Source organism: Moschus berezovskii, chromosome 24 (genome assembly GCF_049115385.1).
Source record: "Moschus berezovskii isolate FMDL1 chromosome 24, NW_MosBer_1.0, whole genome shotgun sequence".
Lineage (NCBI taxonomy): Eukaryota > Metazoa > Chordata > Mammalia > Artiodactyla > Moschidae > Moschus > Moschus berezovskii.
The window spans coordinates 39,642,553-39,661,539 of record NC_142483.1 but is presented as its reverse complement, the minus strand read 5'-3'; the positions used below and the strand labels follow the sequence as shown (position 1 = coordinate 39,661,539).

The 18,987-nt window shown below is 49.5% G+C and overlaps 1 protein-coding gene across 1 annotated transcript in view; it reads right to left on the bottom strand.

The window, feature by feature from the left end:
- The window catches only part of ITPR1 (inositol 1,4,5-trisphosphate receptor type 1), a 360,426-nt gene that overhangs the window by 80,802 nt on the left and 260,637 nt on the right, over window positions 1-18,987 (bottom strand). The window contains exons 41-42 of the mRNA XM_055414365.2: window positions 3,337-3,517; window positions 1,135-1,388 (exon numbers count right to left, since the gene is read on the bottom strand). Coding sequence (XP_055270340.1) covers window positions 1,135-1,388; window positions 3,337-3,517 — 435 coding nt within the window. The remainder of the gene's footprint in view (window positions 1-1,134; window positions 1,389-3,336; window positions 3,518-18,987) is intronic.

Sequence of the window (18,987 nt, the reverse complement as noted above, 5' to 3'; positions counted from 1 at the left end):
GCTTCTACAGATCTGCGTCCACTCAGAACAAAGAGGGTATCTCTGGAAACCATCCTGAAAAGCCTTTGCTGTTGGAGAAACTCTGCAAGGAAGAAAATAGCCTCTATCTTAATGTGGTGGTGGACAGCACAAACTCTACCCACCAAACTGCCTGGGCTCAAATGTGAGCTCTGCATACCCTAAATGAGTCCTGTGCACCCCAGTTTCTTCATCTATAAAACAAGTGTAATAATACAGGAGACACTTAGCATCCAGAATCATCTGAGTGCCTAGTAAGCCTTGGCCACAACAACAAAAAGTGAACAAAGGATTTCTGGAATCATCAGTTCAACAAATATTTTTGAACATTTATGGGAGTCCCTGGGACTGCAAGGAGATCAAACCAGTCAATTCTAAAGGAAATTGACCCTGAATATTCATTGGAAGGACTGATGCTGAAGCTCCAATATTTGGCCACCTAAGGCAAAGAGCTGACTCATTGGAAAATACCCTGATGCTGGGAAAGATTGAGGGCAAGAGGAGGACGAGGTGACAGAGGATGAGATGGTTGGATGGCATCACCGACTCAATGGACATGGGTTTGAGCAAGCTCCAGGAGATAGTGAAGGACAGGGAGGCCTGGTGTGCTGCAGTCCATGGGGTCGCAAAGAGTCAGAGACGACTCTGCAACTGAACAACAAATGTAAAATACCAGAAGACCACTTCATTCATTCAACCAAAAGATACTGATTAGAACTTTCCATGTACCAGATTCTGTAAGTCTAGTATATTTAATCACCCACCCCGCCACCAAGTCAAGATTTACCTCTGCACTTAAACATCAAAAAGTGGCAGGCTACCAGACAGACACAGGCGTGCACACACACACACACACACAACACAAATATATACATGGAGCAAGGGCAACCACACAGATGGAGACAGTGGGGAAGATGAGACAGAGAAACGCTTCAGAGGTCAAGAACAGTCTGGGCCGTCAGTTGGAGGAGACTGGCTGAAAGGAGAGGAGCCCACAAGTCACAGAGAAGCTGGGCGGAGCTGTGAGGAGCTTGGACGCCCCGCCCCCACCCCACGTCCGCCCCGCCCCCGCCCCGCCCTCACCTCACGTCCGCCCCGCCCCCGCCCCGCCCTCACCTGGAGGTCCCGGTTGTGGTTTTCGCACAGCAGCTGCAGGAAGCGGAGGATGGGCTGCATGATGGTGATGACCGCGCTCATCTCCAGGTCGTCCTTGGTCTTGTCCGCCGTGGCCTGGGCGCCCTCCCCGGACTGGTAGTGGTCGTCAGGGTCAGCCTCCCTCCTGAAGGTGGTGAAGGCTTTGCGCGTGGCGGCAGAGGCCTCCAGGAGCTGATCCCGCACCTCTTCCGTAATCTGCGTCGCAGGCTCTTTGGCTAGAACGCAAACGTGAGATGGTCAATGCTGCTGAATCCCTGGGAACGCAATTCACCACGGCAGAGACGATGTTCAGAGAGACCAAAGTTCTGGGATCACCAGAGAGCCCCTCAAGGTCGGCGAAACACTCCAAGATGCCACCATCTTCTCTCAGCCCTTAGAATTAAAACTGAGTAGGGCTCTGCCAGCTCACTTGTGGCTCTAAGGCATCACCTCAGCTTGCTCTCATTTAGAGGAAAAGTAGTAGAGGTTCTGCCAACTTCACACACCTGTGACTCTGGGCCTCAGCTTCCTCATCTGTAAGATGGGGAGAACATCACTGAAGTCTTTCTCTGAGAGGGTTCCCGAGAGGGTCAACATAAGCTAAGCAAATGGTAATTTCTGTTACTGTATGACAATTGATAGAACCCTTACGGAGCCCCAGGGCACCGTGATCAAGCACTTGATGTGTATTAATTACCTCGCTGAATTCTCACACTAACCCTGTAAGGTAACCAGGCACCAGAGTTAGGGGCATTAGACTCTGTTGATGGACTGCCTGGGTTCAGATCCTGACTCTGGTATACTTACTAGTTCCATGTTCTTAACAAGTTAATTACCATTCTGATGCCTCAGTGTCCTGGTCTGTAAAATGGATGTAAAATAATTTATTTTACAGTGTTGACTTGAGTTCTAAATGAAGTAACACATGTAAAGGACTTTGGACAGTGCCTGGTTTGTAGGAAGTACTCAGTAAATGTAAGCCTTCCTTTTCTTCTGTTTATCCCCATTCTACACCAGTGGTTACCAATTAGGGGTGATTTTGACCCCATTTCCACCCAGGGGATGACAGGAAATATTTGGAGAGATTTCAAGTTGGAGATGGGCTACTGGTACCTACAGGCTTCCCAGGTGGTACTAGTGATAAAGAACCCACCTGCCAAAGCAGGAGGCATAAGAGATGCGGGTTTGATCTCTGGGTCAGGAAGATCCCCTGGAGGAGGGCATGGCAACCCACTCCAGTATTATTGCCTGGAGAATCTCATGGACAGAGGTGCCTGGCGAGCTACAGTCCATGGAGTCACAAAGAGTTGGACATGACTGAAGCGACTTAGCATACACGCAGTGGCATCTACTGGGTTGAGGCCATATATGCTGGTACACAGCCTGCAATGCACAGGACAGCCCTGACAGCAATGGATTGTCCAGATGTCCCACGTGCTGTGGCTGAGAAACCCAGCTCTAAACTTAAAAAAATAAGGCTCAGATCTGCTCAAGGCCATCTGACTCTAACCCTCTTGAGTCTACCCACTCCCCAGTATTACTTCTCTTTAAGGAAGGTAATGGATAAAAAGCTTCATGAACCTTCGAATATTTTAGAAAATAAGGGATTAGATAATGCCTTTTGTTTTAAAGTGTGTATTTTCCTCAACTTTCTTGGACATTAAATGAAAATTACAGGAAAATTACAGGAAAAGATTATCAGTGGATTTCCTGCCAATAAAACCCCGAGTTTGACCAAGAAAGTATTAGTTTATTAAACATTAGTCATTTGCCAAGCAGTAGGAATTCAGTTCAGGTTACATGTTGTTGCTGTTGTTGAGTCACCAAGTCATCTCTGACTCTTTGCAACCCCAGGGACTGTAGCCCACCAGGCTCTTCTGTCCATGGGATTTCCTAGGCAAGAATACTGGAGTGGGTTGCCATACCATCTTTCAGGGGATCTTCCCGACCCAGGGCTCAAAACTGAGTCTCCTGCATTGCAGGCAGATTCTTTTACCACTGAGCCACTCTTCCAGGTTACATAGGAAGAGTTTTATCACAATCAGACTGGTTTTATTCTTCTGAAAGCCCCAGTCAGAATCCATCTGGGAGTCTAGAAGTCATGTAAAAATTAAAGAAAAACCAGGGCTCCTCCAATGTTCACAATCCAGCTGACCCCAGAGCTGCAAGCAGGGGAGTGTTTACCTTTTTTCCGTGATGGGGCATCCCTGTCCACCTCGTCATCCTTCTTTTTATTTCCCAAGTCACTGGTGTTCACAGTCACTGTTGCCTTGATTTCCTGCTGGGCCACCTTCATTCGGTCATAGAAAACCTTGAAGAATTTCTCCGACTTCTTGTCTTCTGTCAACCGGCAGAAAAAGGAGTGCTGCCAAGGAAAACCCACGGTTTTTTTTCAACACTGTGTCACACCAGTTACTGAATCCCACTCAGGACACCAAAACCTCACGAGGCTCAGAGCCAGACACAAAACCTGAAAACCTATCTCAGTTTGGACCAAGGTTCAACACTGTTGCACTGTCATTCACTTGATTCGACAGCCTGAGTTTGTCTACAAGGAGCTTTGAGAGAAAACGAAAACTGTCACGTCTTGGCTGAAGAAGTCATACCAGCCTGGGAAGCCTGCTAAGGGTTGGTGGGCAGATTTTAGCTAACTGAGCACAACTCCCAACACACACAGATACCAACTCCAGTAACAATGCAAGCAGAATATATTTTTGGTAATTGTTGCATGGCCAGTTATGTTTAAGGACATCTATGAACCCTCCTTAAACTCCAATACTTTGGCCACCTCATGCGAAGAGTTGACTCACTGGAAAAGACTCTGATGCTGGGAGGGCTTGGGGGCAGGAGGAGAAGCAGATGACAGAGAATGAGATGGCTGGATGGCATCACCGACTTGATGGACATGAGTTTGAGTGAACTCCGGGAGCTGGTGATGGACAGGGAGGCCCGGCATGCTGTGATTCATGGGGTCGCAGAGTCGGACACGATTGAGCGACTGAACTGAACTTATGAACCCTCCTCTTTGCAAACCCCTATGAATATATACAGATAAGTAAGACATGCGACCCGCCCCTCTAGGGCTCCATACCAGGTTACGATGACATGCCTGTAAGGAAGGCTGAAACATGTAAAAAGTGCTCCAGAAGCTACGAAGACAATTATATTATAGATATTCAGAGCTGGCAAGGATGACATAGGTCTGGAGTGATCCCAAGATCTTCATGGAAAAGGTGGTTTTCCAATGAGGTCTTAAAGGGCAGGGAGAGATGAACAAGCTTACAGCTAACAGGTAGTTCGCCTCCTGGATACGCACTTGTTTTTCTGAACCCGCTGCAAGCAACAGTATACATTGTTGATGTGAAAACACAATATGGTGTCTCAACTTCGTTTACGAGCATTCTCTTTTCACCCCTTTGCAAATACCACGCTGTTGTGGATTATTTACATAAAAATACAATACGGTCAATTTCCAGAGGAATAAAACAAAGCGCCAAACAATGTATTTGCTTCTCCGGGTTGGAGCTTTCTGCCAATTTCACTTCCTCCCCCATTTGGAGAGATGGCACTTCCCTACAGAAGGTAACCCTAAGCTTGCAATCCCAGAAAAAAACAAACTCTTACCACCCTCGCAAAGCCCCCGACTCCTCTCACCCCGGCACACCCTGAGCCTGACTGAGCAGCCCGCCGCCCCCCGCCCGAAAGCCGCTGCGTTTCCATCTGCCGACCCACAACTTCAGTCACTGTGACCCCTCTTCCAGCCACTAGTCTGCAAGCTACACTGACAGATGTCCGTGTCGCTTGCCCACAGAGCTCTTCTCAATCCTGCCCTTTCTTCTCCCTCTCCCTGTTCTTTTCCTCTGGTTGTTTCTTCTGTACAACACAGGACACAGTCCTCCCACCTGTGCTCCCTGGTCTTAACATTTTCTTTCAGCCACTCCCAAATGCCAGTTTCCAACTCCCTGCCTGTCTCCTGCTTGGCCTTATCATTCTGTGTGTCACCCTCTATCACTCCCACTCTTTGAACCAAGCTCCAGGCTTTCACGTGCTCCACTGCCGTGTCTGTGTGTGTGCGTGCTTAGTTGTGTCTGACTCTTTGAGACCCCATGTACTGTAGCCCACCAGGCTCCTTTGTCCATGGGGATTCTCCAGGCAAGAATACTGGAGTGGGTTGCCATGCCCTCCTCCAGGGGATCTTCCCAACCCAGGGATCGAACCCAGATCTCCTGCATTGCAGGTGGATTCTTTACCAACTGAGCCACCAGGAAAGCCCATGAATATTGGAGTGGATAGCCTATCCCTTCTCCAGGTGATCACTCCCACCCAGGAATCGAACTGGGGTCTCTTGCATTGCAGATGGATTCTTTACCAGCTGAGTTACCAGGGAAGCCCTCCACGGCCCTTTACTTTATTTTCTTTTAGGTTTCTCTTTTGCCCATCCATCCAACCAGTATTCCACCCATTCATCCGTCCATCCATCTGCCCACCCACTATTTACTGCACACCTGTCATGAGTTGGGCATTATGCCTGTTAGAGGTGAAACAATAATGAACAAAAAGGAGCCTGTGCCCCATGAAACTGGTAGCCTGGTAAGGAAAACATACGTTCACTCTGGAAAATTGCTCACACATGAAAAAGCACGTTCTACTTGTTCACTTCTTTGAGAGCCGATGTGTCTGCAGACAAACAAAAGGAGATGTGTTGGGGAATAAGACCTCAACCGACAGCCACCCAAACACAGTGATGACATTTTCCTCCCAGAGACGTCACACAACATCTCAGCCACAGGGATCACGGGGAGACTCTGCGGGAAGGTGGCTGCTTGGGGCAATGAAGTTCAGTTGCTGCCCCATTTGCCTTCCCATGGTATGAAGGCAACTTGAAAAACATCTGTGGGCAATCTGGTCATTCAGGAAAACAAATGCACTTTAAGTAAGTAAGTGAATAGCCAAAGCCCACCGTCTGTCATCTGTAAGCATGTAATAGAGTACATCCAACACCTCCAAACACAGTGCTCCACATCCAGCCAGATGTCACTGGATAGGGTCAGGGCAAGGAGGCCTCTGGTGAAACGAGAGGAGGGCAAGGTACGGAGGGTTACACACTTCTATATATGTTCTGCAATGGCCAGTGTATTTATTTTTCGTTATTTATAACAGTCCTCAGTCCCTCAAGGATTTGATGCTGCTTTGTAAACAAAATGTGGTCAGTGAAACGGTAAAGTGGACAGTGGAATACGGTGGCACAAGGAAGCACAGAAAACGGATATCAAACAGGGATGGTGCCAGAAGATGCAAAAGGAGACCCAGCTGATTCTTGGGCACTGGACATCAAAAAACTGAAACAGGCAAAGCCCATCATGCCGTGGAGCAAGAACTGAGAGGAGAGAGACCATACCAGCGCCTCAAAGGAAGGCAACATATCTTAACGGAGGGTTAGCAGGGCAGGCTTTCCAACTGAACCTCCTGGGTTTGAGGCTGGGATCCCTTACCCACCGGCTCTGGGACCCTGAGCAAGTTACTCAGCCTCTCTGCACCCACGCAGAAGGCTGCTGAGGGGCACACCAAGCGCTGAGCACGGTGCCCACAGAATGAGCTGGTTCTGCACCACCATTAACTGACTAGCACGTGAAAAAGCCACAGCAAAGGCATCCCCTGAGGGGCACAGTGGTGAGAACCACCTCCAGAGTCAGAGAGACCAGGCGGGACTCCACCATTCACGAGCTGGTGTCACCTTAGAAAGTGATGACATCTCTGAAACGCAAATCTTCTCATCCACAAAATGGGCATGGTAACAGGGTGTGCCCTTCACGAATAGTTACGAAGACCCAGAGAGCCAACCACAGTGACAGTCCCGATGGCTGACCTGATGAGGTGCTGGGAGCATGGGTGAACCTCCGTGCCTGTCACCAAACACCCTCCACCGCCCCGCTCCGCTGAAGAAGCTGTTACTATCACTCCTTTCGGAAATCAGGAGACGCTTTTGGGTCTTTGAGATAACGTGCCTCCTATGGGAAGCACACCCTGAGATGCTGGTGCTGTGACAAACAGCATCTTCCCAGGACGCCGGGGCCCCGGGGGCGGCAGAGCAGCCAGGGGAGGACAGCGGAGAACTTTCAGGTTTCTTGAGTGGGAAGCTCAGCAGACCTGCTGGAAGGAGAGGACCTTGTACAGGAGAAGTGAAAACCACCGCATGCAGGGGAGCTAAGACCTTCACCCCTCGCCTCCCTGGGGGAGGCTGTGCCTGGCGTCACCCAGAGGCGGGGAGCTGAAGTCCTGCCCCTTCCACCTCCTCCTGTCACAAGGGCCTCACAGGGCCCGGGAGGGGAAGGGGGCACCCTCCTCTGGACCATTTTTCCAGAAGCAGGTGGGACCTTGGACCAGAGCAGGCAGGGACTGGCTCCCAACCCCCTCAGGCTCTTCATGGCTACCCGTCCACCGCCCTCCTCGAATGTGTTTCAGTGAATTGCTCTCCCCTCCCCCATGGATCCCCAAACCTAGAACCAAGAGTCACAGAGAGATTGTTTCACTTCTCCAAACTTCACTGCACTCCACCCAGAAGGCTTGGGGTAACCCTTCCAAATAAAACTAGTGTAGTGCTTGAGTCGTCACTAACAGAAAGCAAAACTGGCCGCCTCTGGGCAGGGGGCTGGGTGGTGAGTGAGAAGTGATCAAAAGGGAAACAAGAGAACTTTCTGGGGTGAAGACAATGTCTTGATTGTGACAAGACAATGGTGGCTGCACAGGTTTGGCAGATAGAAGAATGCCCCCCAGCCCTGAAAAGATGTCCAGACTCTAATCTGTGGGACTTATCAATATTCCAGCTTACATGGCAAAGGGGAAGGAAGTTGTAGATGGAATTAAGGCTCCTAATCAGTTGATCTTAAAACTGGGAGATGATTCTGGATTATTCAAAGGGCTGGAAATGGCAACCCACTCCAGTAATCTTCCCTGGAAAATCCCATGGACAGAGAAGTCTGATAGACTACAGTCCATGGGATCGCAAAGAGTCGGACACGACTGAGTGACTTCACTTCACTTGTGTCATCACAAGGGTGCTTAAAAGTAGAAGAGGAGGGTTATGACTCCTTTGGTGGTCGGTCCAGTGGTTAAAGACTCTCACTTCCAATGCAGGGGGCATGGGTTTGATCCCTGGTTGGAGAACTAAGATCCCACAAGCCCCCTGGTGTAGCCAAAAAAGAAAAAAAAAAAAACCTACCTAGAGGAGGAGGAGAAGGGTGGAGTGGATGCAGTATGAGAAGGACTCCACTCGGCGTGGCTGGTTTTGAAATTTGAAGATGAGGAAGGGGCTGTGGGCGGCCTCTAGAAACTGGAAAAGGCAGGAAACAAATTCCCTTCCCCCGTGCCCCCTCCCCTGCTGAATCTTGATTTAGTCAGGTTAAGACTCATGTCAAACTTGTAAGATAAAATATCTGGCTGTCTAAAGCCACTAAGATTTTAGTAATTTATTATTCTTAGTAATTTATTGCTGAAAGTAATTTCAGTAATTTGTAAGATTTAGTAATTTAGTAAGATTTTAGTAATTTGCTATTTTTAGTAATTTGTTACAGCAGCCATACAAAACAAATATGACCAAATCTGATGGTATTTGTCAAATCTAATCAAACTCTACACTTAAAATCTATACATATGATTGTATGTAAGTCATATCACAATGAAAAGAGAAGGAAAAAGCAACTGCTTTGCTTCCAGAAGGCTAGAGAACTTGGTCAGGATGATCCAGACCTGGGGTCACCCTCAGAGGCTACCTTCCCCAGCAGAGGGATCTGAGTCTGACACCCTCACAGCCCATCCCTCTTCACCACCACCCTCCCCTCCCCGCTTATCTCCAAATCACATTAGATTCCAAAGCCCTTTTCACATAAGCTGTCTTATCTTAGGAGATTGCCAAGAGAGATACCATCATTCATAAATCCATCATTCATGATCACTTTAGAGGCAGGAGAGCTGGGGTTGGGAGAGGGCAGCTAACAGGTGGCAGAGCCTCGCTGGCTCCCTGCCCCTGCGCTCAGGGCCGTCTCCACTACCTACCTTCTTAATGATCACACAGAACACCAGCCCCAGGGGTCGGCAGGCAACTCCAAAAAAGCAAAGACTGGTTTGGGGGCAGACCCAGCACCAGTGCCAACATCATAGACAACAGGTACATGTTTGGAGGGGCTTGAGGGAAGGTAGTCGGGGTTGGACCAGGTGAGAAAGTGACCACCTACATGGGAATTCTGGAGAACACAGGGGAGGGGATCTGGGTGTGGCCACTGTAAGCCAAGTTTAAAAACCACCACCACAAAAAAGAAACCACAGAGCAGAGAATGTTAAAGTTGGAAGCACCCTATGTCAGCCACTTCCAGATGCTTTTCCCACCAAGGAAACTCACTCTTCCTCCCTCCCCTAACACGGGGCAAGGACCAGGTATTAGATACGCAACCGCTCAGCCTGAGATAGAGCGGGGAGGACCCCCTCTCACCGCTGGAACCCTCCTTGCAAGTCCAGGGTTCCACAGAACACTGTCTGGAAAATACCCATTTAGTCCAGCCCTCCATCTTTTACAGAGGAGGAAACTGAGGCCCAGAGTGGAAAATGAACACGGAGAACTAGGTCTCCTGAGTTCAAGTCAGTCACCTTGACCAGGATCGGGGGTGGGTGGGTGACACCTGACCCGAGTTTCATTCCCACTCTGGGATAAATGTCAAGTGGACACAGTTTGCCCTCCTCAGCCTGCCCGAGCTGTATGGGATTCAGGAATGAGCTCTTAAGCAGAAAATAATAAGGAAACTGCCCTTTCACATCACTCTTGAAAATAGTAAGACATCTCTTAATGAGCCTGGCAGCCTATGCCCGGCCAAGTTCTTGCAAAGAAACAGAGTGTGATTTATGACAAGTCCTCCCCATTTCTGAAACCAGAGGCCACCCAAAGTTAGGGGCCGGCGGAGGACTGGCAGCTCCACTAGACAATAGGCCGGAAGAGTGCAGGAGAGGGTGGGGGCACTCCTTTCGTGAGATGCAAGAGATCATGGCCCCCGGTTGCATTTTGCAGGATGGGGTCTGGGGAGAAGGGGAGACTTGGGCCTTCCCCAGGCGCTGGACACACACCAGGGAAGGTGAGTGACTGAGCACCTTATTGAAAAGTCATCTTCCCCAGAGTTCAGAGACTTGGGGTGGGGCGGGTGTAGGTGGGGGAGACAGTCTTCGTACCCTGGAACCCAGAGCCAGCCAGCCTGTACTTGCGGGGACACGTGCTCAGTTGCTCACTTGTGTCTGACTCTTTGCGACCCCACGGACTGTAGCCTGCCAGACTCCTCCAGGGAAGAATCCTGGAGTGGGTTGCCATTTCCTCCTCCAGAGGATCTTCCCAACCCAAGGACTGAACCCACATCTGTACTGGCAGGCGGATTCTTTACCACTGAGCCACCTGGGAAGTTTGCAGGGACATAGGAGGAGCCCTTTATGAGCATCTCAGATAAAGGAAGGGAAAGTGGCAGGAAGCAGAGGTGGATGTGATTTAGGCCAGGCCTGGGGGAGGGGGGAGGGTCGAGGGAGCAGTCCCCCGTGCTCCTGGGACAGCTTCAAGACTCGGATCCTTCTCTGAAAGAAAGCATTTCACCCTGCAGTTGTTCACCATCCAGAAACCCTCCCACTGAGCCTTGCGAGGTTCCAGAGAACGCGCTTTTCTGACTGCCTGGGCCATGCCCCTGAGTGACACAGCCCATGACTTTCACTCTGGGTGCTCACTTATCTGCTGCAGAATGAATTAAGTTCTCAGGCTAAGGGCAAAAATTTGAAAAATGTGATTGCTGAACAATGCTGAATCCCTGCACTTCCCAGGGCTGCTGGAAATTCCTCCCTGGAGTCAGATTTCTCTCTTTTCAACGTGTTTCTGGCACATGCGCACCTCAGCCTCGGCCCTGGGGTCTCCAAACAGAGCAGCCCAGTCATGTCCAGCTCAAACAGAGGTCCTGTGGGTGACAGAGTGACAGCAATGGCTACCTAGGTGTGGGGTTTACCTTGTGGGGTTCTCTTCCAAGCCCTGTAGTTATCTGAGATTTCATCACTTCCTGGGGACCCCGATCTGTAAAATTACAGTGAGTGGTAACTTAAGGCTTATGGTTTGCCTGGCACTGCCTAAGTGCTTTGTACAGAGTATCTCATTTAACCGTTAAAACTACCCTAGGAGGTAGGGGCTACCACTCTCCCCACTTTACAGATGAGGAAACCAAGGCTCAAAGAGGCTAAATAACTTGCCAAGTCCTACAGCTGGGAAGTGGTGGTGGTGTCCAGGACTGAAGCCCCATTGGTCTGACACCTCAGCCCATGCTCTCAGCTCCCCTGCTTCGTTTAGCACCTCTCCCCTAAGCAAGAGTGTGTCAAACTCCAAACACCTTTTGGCTTTTTATAATCTATTTCCCCACCTACCACCCTAAGTCTCTCAGCTGCACAGACACGGACTCCTCTCACAGTAAAGAATAGCCGTGGTAGGAACACGTGTGAATGTCTGTGTTTCCTGCGAGGCCTGATGCACTTGTGAAGATGGGCTCTGAAACAAGCCCCTTCTGCGAGATGAAGCTTTGCCAGGGCTGGGCATTATAGACTATTCACCTGACTGTTGTCATCACTCTAGGTCTTGAATCCTTTTCTTAGAAACCCTTGACAACAATCAAAACCCACAGATCATGCACCAGGAACTAGATGATAAAACACGTGTGCTTCAGGCAGAGGAGCCCAGAGAACTGCAAGTCTGGAAACCTAAATTTTAGCCAGTGCTCCCTGATAACCAGCCAGGTGAACTGGGGCAATGTGCTTACCTGCCTTTGTGCCCTGGGTTTCTTATCTGAAAAGCACGACTCTTAACCACCTGCCTTGTGTGCATCACGTGGCTGGGGTCCATCAAGGTTGCAGTTATGAAACACGTGAAGCATAGTTAGATTACTATGGGAAACTACTCCAGTACAAGGCATGGAATCTATCAGTACCACTTTCCAAGGACAGAAGTTAGCAGGTAAGACAGGTGGGTTGACTCATGTACTGGGTGTTATGTGATGACCAAAGTCTAGTGTCCCCAAAACATCCAAAGATAAACAATCCCAGCTGGGACTGGTAAGTCAAGATGACCTGCAGAATGACAGCAAAAACACGCTGAAGAGCATTTCCTAATAACCATCACAATGAAGGAAGTGAAAAAAAAGTCCAGCTGGAATTTCACTAGTTCTAGAAGCTACTCAGCGTCTGTTAGGCACAGAGATAAATGTTTTAGCTTCCACTTCCCCAAGTTTAGTACACCCAAATGCAGAATACAAACACCGCCCCCTACCCCCCCCCCCCCCGTAAAGGCCCAAGTCTTTCCACATGAGCGGTATTTTTAGTATTTTCAACTATGTTTGACACTTCAGGAAAAGTATGATGTTTGCAAAGAATATAATGATGAGTGAAGTGGACATTAAGAATCAAACGTACCCCTGGTATAAATGACTACTCCTTCTAAGGTGGATTTTATTTTAGCAAGGTTTGATGGGTTTAAACCGGTAAACATCTACAAATCTCAGCTCACCAACATCTCTGAGGATGTTGCCAGCATTCATGAGTTCAGGAATAATAACAAACTTTAAAACAGTTAAAGAAGGAAGCGAAGAAGTGAACTAAGTATGGGTTGGAAAGACATCCACACTTTATTCTTCTGAAAAAAGTTGCTCCCTCATCCAAACTGTAGAGCCATTTCTTGATAACTCAGTGATAAACAGCACGTTTCAACTCCTCTGACCTGCCAAGGCTGGACAGAAGCCATCTTCTGCTCATGGCTGATGTTCAAGGTCTAAGAGAGGGGTTGGAGGACAGGGAGGGCCTCACTCAAATGAATCTGGTCACTGGGCTTCAGGGAAGGGCCTGGGCTCCAAGGCCAAGACCAAATCACTGGATCGTCATCATGCTTTTCAAGGTGAATTAATTCGGTTTTAGCAAGCAACAAAGTCCAACCTTTTCCCTTAAAAACCACTTTTCTTTTGAGACCTGTGAACTTAACATCTCTCCTTTCCTGTCTTCCAGGGCCCATGGAAAACAGCACTGGCCAGCAAAGCCTGCCCGATCTGCTAAGCGGTCTGGTCCCTCATCCCCACCCCGTGGTGACTGCATCTCACATATTCCTCCATGTCACCTCAACCAACAAACTGCATTTCCTAAACAAAATTTTGAAGCTATTATCTTACCAAGCCCCTGCATGTGTAGGTAAACTGTCAGCAGTAATATCTCTAGCAATAATAATATCTCTAGCAATAATCACAGAGATGCCAAGGAGGCAGGTCAGCCTTCATCCTAGAAGACCCAGGGACAAGCAGGAAAAGGACTCCAGATTTCCTCTGTGTTCCATTCTCAAAGATGCTGACAGAAGCCAGAGGCTGGCTTCTTTTGTGGAATTCACTGGCACAGCTGTCTGTATCGTCTAGCAAAAGACGGGGGCAGAAAAGAGCCTCCAGAGAAAAACCCCAATGACAACAAACAACAGCGGGATACGAGACAGATGCAACCCCAAGCTGCCTGAAGTGACCGGACTGTGACAGTGACCTCCTCGGGAAGCTTCCAGAGCAAGGCAGTGTTTTGGTTACTCTTCAAGTCAATGTGTGTCTTATACAAAAAGAAGGCACTGAAGCAAACAAGATTCTGGTGAGACCCCAGGAAGGACTCTTGTGAAAACACTCAGAGAGGTTCTACAATCCCGTTCCGTGGACCTCTACTCAACTAGAGATGAAGAAAATCCATCTCCAGTGTGTGTCTGGGGCCAGGGTCCCCTCCAGGGGTGACTCTATGATTCAACCAAAGGGCCCTGTGGGGGTTCAGGTGACACCCTCGGGTCCTGTGCCAGCTCGCCGACAGCCTCACCGTGGGGTCTGTGACTGGGGGACGGAGGCCTTCTCAGCGAGCCTCCAATGTGTATTGCGAGACCCGAAAAGAATGACGCAAGAGGTGCTGGAGAGACTCCATCACCAAGAAACGCACCCTGGGCATCAACCAAGGAGGGCTCAGGTGGGTCCCCCGCCCAGAGCCTAGTGGCCACTCAGCCACTGTGCCTTCCCACTTCAGCTGGGGGCTCCATCTGTGTTAGCAAGAAAGAACTTAGTGGCAAGCTACTGCATAGCACAGGGAGCTCAGCTCGGTGCTCTGGGATGACCTAGAAGGATGGGGTGGTAAGGGGTTGGGAGGGAGGTCTAAGACAGAGGGGATATACGTATATATATGACTGATTCACATCACTGTACATCAGAAATGAACAGAACATTGTAAAGCAATTATGCTCCAATTAAGAAAAGAAAGAACTGACATACAGGTCACAAGAGTAGGATCTTCGCTCTCTGGTCTTATTTCCATCCCGGGTATCTGCGGGCCAATGAATCAACACTGACTGAGTTTTCCTGCCCTAAATGCACCAAGGTTCCCCAGGGCATCCAACTTGAGCCTTATGTTGATGTCAAGGAGCATCTTTTGCACACCCATCTCTGTGTCTGTACGGAGAGCAGCAGAGACTCAGACAAAGGACTTCGTGTCCTATACACTCAGGTCCAAACAGATAGATGAGGCTGGTGGAGGAACTGGGCAGGTGTGGACACGGCATTTATTAACCTGCAGCCTCCGTTTCCTCATCAGTAACCGAGGAAGGAGAAGGGGAAGTGCCACCGAGATGCCAGGAGGATGGAGTTAGGAGGTACCATGGGGGAAGCCCAGCACAGGGCCTGCACCTGGTAGGTATTCTCAGACACGTTCCCTTCCCTGCTCTCAAGAAACCCAACTGTGACACACCCACTGAACCATAAAATCCCCAAAGAAGTAAATACACCTGGCCCACCAGAGGCTAAGGCGATGGCTGGCAAACAGCAAAACATCCAGCCAAGCAAGTGCATTCCGATGGACGACCAATTGTCACCTGCTGTCCTCTGCTCCATCCAATGACCTCTCTGGTCACCGCCCCAAAGCATACGCACCAGGGCATCCCTTCCTCCCAAACCTGGAGGCCCATTTCACTGGGGACTGGCCCACCAGGGAGCTTCATATGGCAGCAGAGAACATCCTGGGGATCCACGAATTAAACGTACAGAGGGCCAGATGGATGGAGATGGTGGGATGAGAGTACCCAGCGCTCAGCCGTCTAAGTGTTGCTTCACAGAGCAGCTCTGGCATCAGTGACATGTATCCAAGCAGGTCACAGCCAAGCCAACTTGGAGCCTTTAGAACCACTGCCAAGGCTTGGTGGGGGCCGCTGAGACCACCTGATCGAGCTGCTCACCTGATGACAAGCGCGGTTCCTGGGTCAAGCAGTGGTGTCCTGCCCTGCGTGCACCCCCACTCCCTCCCTAGCACTATGCTCCAACAATACTGGCCTCCTTCGCTTCCTGCAATATGCCAGGCCCACGCCAACCCGTCTGTCTGAACATTCCTGCCCTCTTCTCCTCACACCCCTGGGTCTCTTCTCGACTGCTAGGTCTGGGCATCAATGCAACTCCCTACAGAATCCTCCCCTGACCATCCTAAGTGGCTTTCCTGTGATGCTCTGCATCCTAGCTGCTTCTCTCTTTGCATGTCTCTCAATTCACGTATTTCATTGTTAACGGGCTTATGATCCATCTCCCCTCCTAGACTGGAACCTCCTTGAGGGCAGGCCCCATGTGACCTTGGTCTGGACTGTTTCACAGCTACTTCATCCTCCATCAAGACCTGCTATCTTAGTGAATGCCCTAGAGGTCCGAGGCAGGGGCAGTCCCGAAAGACTGAAATCGGGTTGAGCTGTGCAGCTACGGCAGCTGAAGTTTAACTCAATAACCAGAAGGTCCCTGTCCGTGAAAGCTCAAAGTCCTGCCAAGCGGGGAAAATGTTGAATGCCAAAGACCAGCGGCAGGAGGCTGATGTGGCGATCTAGCCTCTCAGAGGCTTATCAGGTTTGTGCCCAGGCCTCTGTGATGGGCTCGGGCTGCTGCTGACCCTAATCCATCTAGTTAACTGTTAACTGCTCTGCCCCGCTGACACTTGCATTATTAACTGTGGGGTCGGAAGGACAATCCTTCGTGGACCTGCCATCTCACAACCTGGCTCCTGCCCCTGACTTCACAGCTACAAGCCCAGGGCTGAACAGTCTGCGGGCTTGTGTTGCAAGGCGGACTAATGAAAACACATTTCTCAAACACTGTATGGTGAGGGCAACTGAAGCATCAGCTTCCTCCAACAGCAATTAAAAAACAAAAAAAAAAAAACTGTTAAGTCCTGGATTCAAAGGGAAACAAGTGGCTTGAAGACGTCAGATGGTTTACAGGACTCTCCCTGCTTTGGCGTCTGGGACATCTTGATGACAAGTGTAAAACCCAGACAAAGGAAACTGCGAGAGCCATCAGGGAGGCTCTGACACTTTCACAAAGGAACTCGGAGGATGCAGGAAGCACACGTGGGCACAGATCACTCAGGGAGCAGGCAGGTTGTGCCCAAGGGTTGCAGCCAGCTACGGATGTCATGGAGGCTGTTCTCAGAGGCTCTGGGTCCAGGCTTGCATGTGACGTGTCTGTAATGCCCCCATGTCCGGACTCGAGCCACTGGAGTCCTAGTTTCTAATGAGAAACTATTCTCAACCGTGAAGTTGGCTCTGCTGGAAGGCTTCCAAAGGGAAAGTCCCTCCAGTTACTCAGAGAGGGGGAAAAAAGTTACCTTCTGGGTCTGGAATCCGGGGATATTTTATGCAGATGTCTCTAACAGAAGTTACTAAGGGGAAGTCAGTTCGCCTTTGATTATTCAAACAGGCTACTGCTATTAAGGATTACACAACTCTTGGGCAAGGCAGGGGTGGGTTTTGGCTTTTCTTTTTTTTTTTTAAGCCTGTCCTCATGGGAACTATTTATTCTTTTCTAAGAACAATTACATTACAACCTCCTGAACGCACATCTTTTAAATGCCTAGGTTGTGACCCACAGGCAAAGCCATCAGAGCAGCTGGGAGCAGGTGGGCACCCCTGGGGCTTCTCAGGCCAGTTCTGCTTCCCTGCTGAGAACTGGATGGAGCAGCCACTTCTTTGTTTCTTAAAGGCAGGCTGAATAATCACAACCCTCAGGTAACAGATGTTGCCCGAGCTCCAAGAATCATCAACCGTGAGACAAACACATTCTCTTGTTTTCATGTGGTTCCATTGAATAATGTGCTAGATGAGACAGGAGACTTCACCCTACCCAGGGCAAGAGCACAAAAGGGGTGATGGAAATGCCGACTGCCCTCCTTCTCTGGGGCAGCTGGTAATGGAATCCACCCAGTTCATGGGCAACCTGAAAGCTAAGAGAAAGCTCCTTACTGTTTGAGCTTGAAGACTCCTAGGATAGGTGCCTACAATGAAGGGGCTGGTAATAGAAAAATATCCTAGGAAGAGAAATCGGTGGGGGGCGGGGGAGACACCTTAGGCAAAACCTTTCTGATGTCTTAGAGCCACACAGTGGGGAATTCTTAGGGGGAAAGGAAAATATTCTTTCTGGGGACAGCTCCAAGAATCCAGAGTTAGGTGTGAGAAACAAGCAAGCTTATAGATGGGGGGAAAGAAAGAAAAGAAAAGGAGGGAGAGGAAGGAGTCAGGGAAGGGGGGAGTGAGATGGCTGAGAGACAGGGGAATTAAAGAACACCATGGCAACAAGTCTGTCCACCTACCCCGGCCGCCCACCCACAGGCAGATTCTTTGCTGACGCACTTGAGAACAAGCTGGTTCCTACCAGCTCAGGAAGGTGAGCAAACCCAGAGAGCTCATTAAATCCCTTCTCAGCGACTCTTGTCTGCCTGCAGATAGTGAGCAAGGAGGATATAAATAGAAGTTATATAATATCTCTATGTTGATTCCTGTGCTTACCAAAAAAATGCAGCATGACCTTGTTTTTTTTTTTTTTTCCTGCAACGTTTTCCTCCGCTGTGGGTTGAGGACTTTAAGCCAGTTAGGGATCATCTTAAAGTTTAAACAGTAGGATATAGATTTCTAAGTTAAGGACACTCAGGATGATTGTCCACGTTCAAAACCCTCAGGGATCAAGTCCTCCTCAGGTATTAAAAAAAATCCACTTGCTATAGAATAAAACCATAAGGAATCTTGTGGCTTCCTTTCAGGCCACTTCCTGATGATACCAGGAATGACATTAGCAGCCAAGAGCAAAGAACCGTATGAAACCAAATAAACGGCATGGGTTTTCTAAAGAAGGTTGGAGCTCTCAAAATACATATACTGAGAGCTAACTGATGGGGACTTCCCTGGTGGCCCAAGGATTAAGACTGCAGTTACAATGCAGGGGGCATGGGTTCAACCCCTGGTAGGGGAACTAAGATCCATGTGCCGCAGAGTACAGCCCAAAGAAATAATAAAGCTGCCTGATGGTTTCTAAATACCTCCAGGAGGACTCAGCTGCCTTCCTTTTTCTCAACAGGCAAGACAGCAAGAGTCGAGTGGACTGCAAAGGCCTCCTCATTAGGGAGGCCAACGGAGGGAAGAACTACAGAGGGAAACAAACCCGGTGAGAGCCTTGGGCCTTGCGGACAGACTCTGGCTCTGGCGTCTTCACCAGGAGGGAGACTTAAAGGAGCGTGTGCAGATGGGCAATGCTGCCGGGTCCCACCACTCTGCTGACTTGTCTAACCTATGGAGGCCACAAGACTCTTTCAAAAAACTGTTACCATGGGAACTTTTCCCTCTGAAGCATTTCTCCAGCAATGTTACAGCTGCTGGAGAATTCACTGTCCTTGGTCTCAGCAAGCTTTTCCTGACTCTTGGAACGTGCGACTTCAACCCAGAGGACTTTCAAACGTAGGCTGCAAGGGTTTTGAATACAA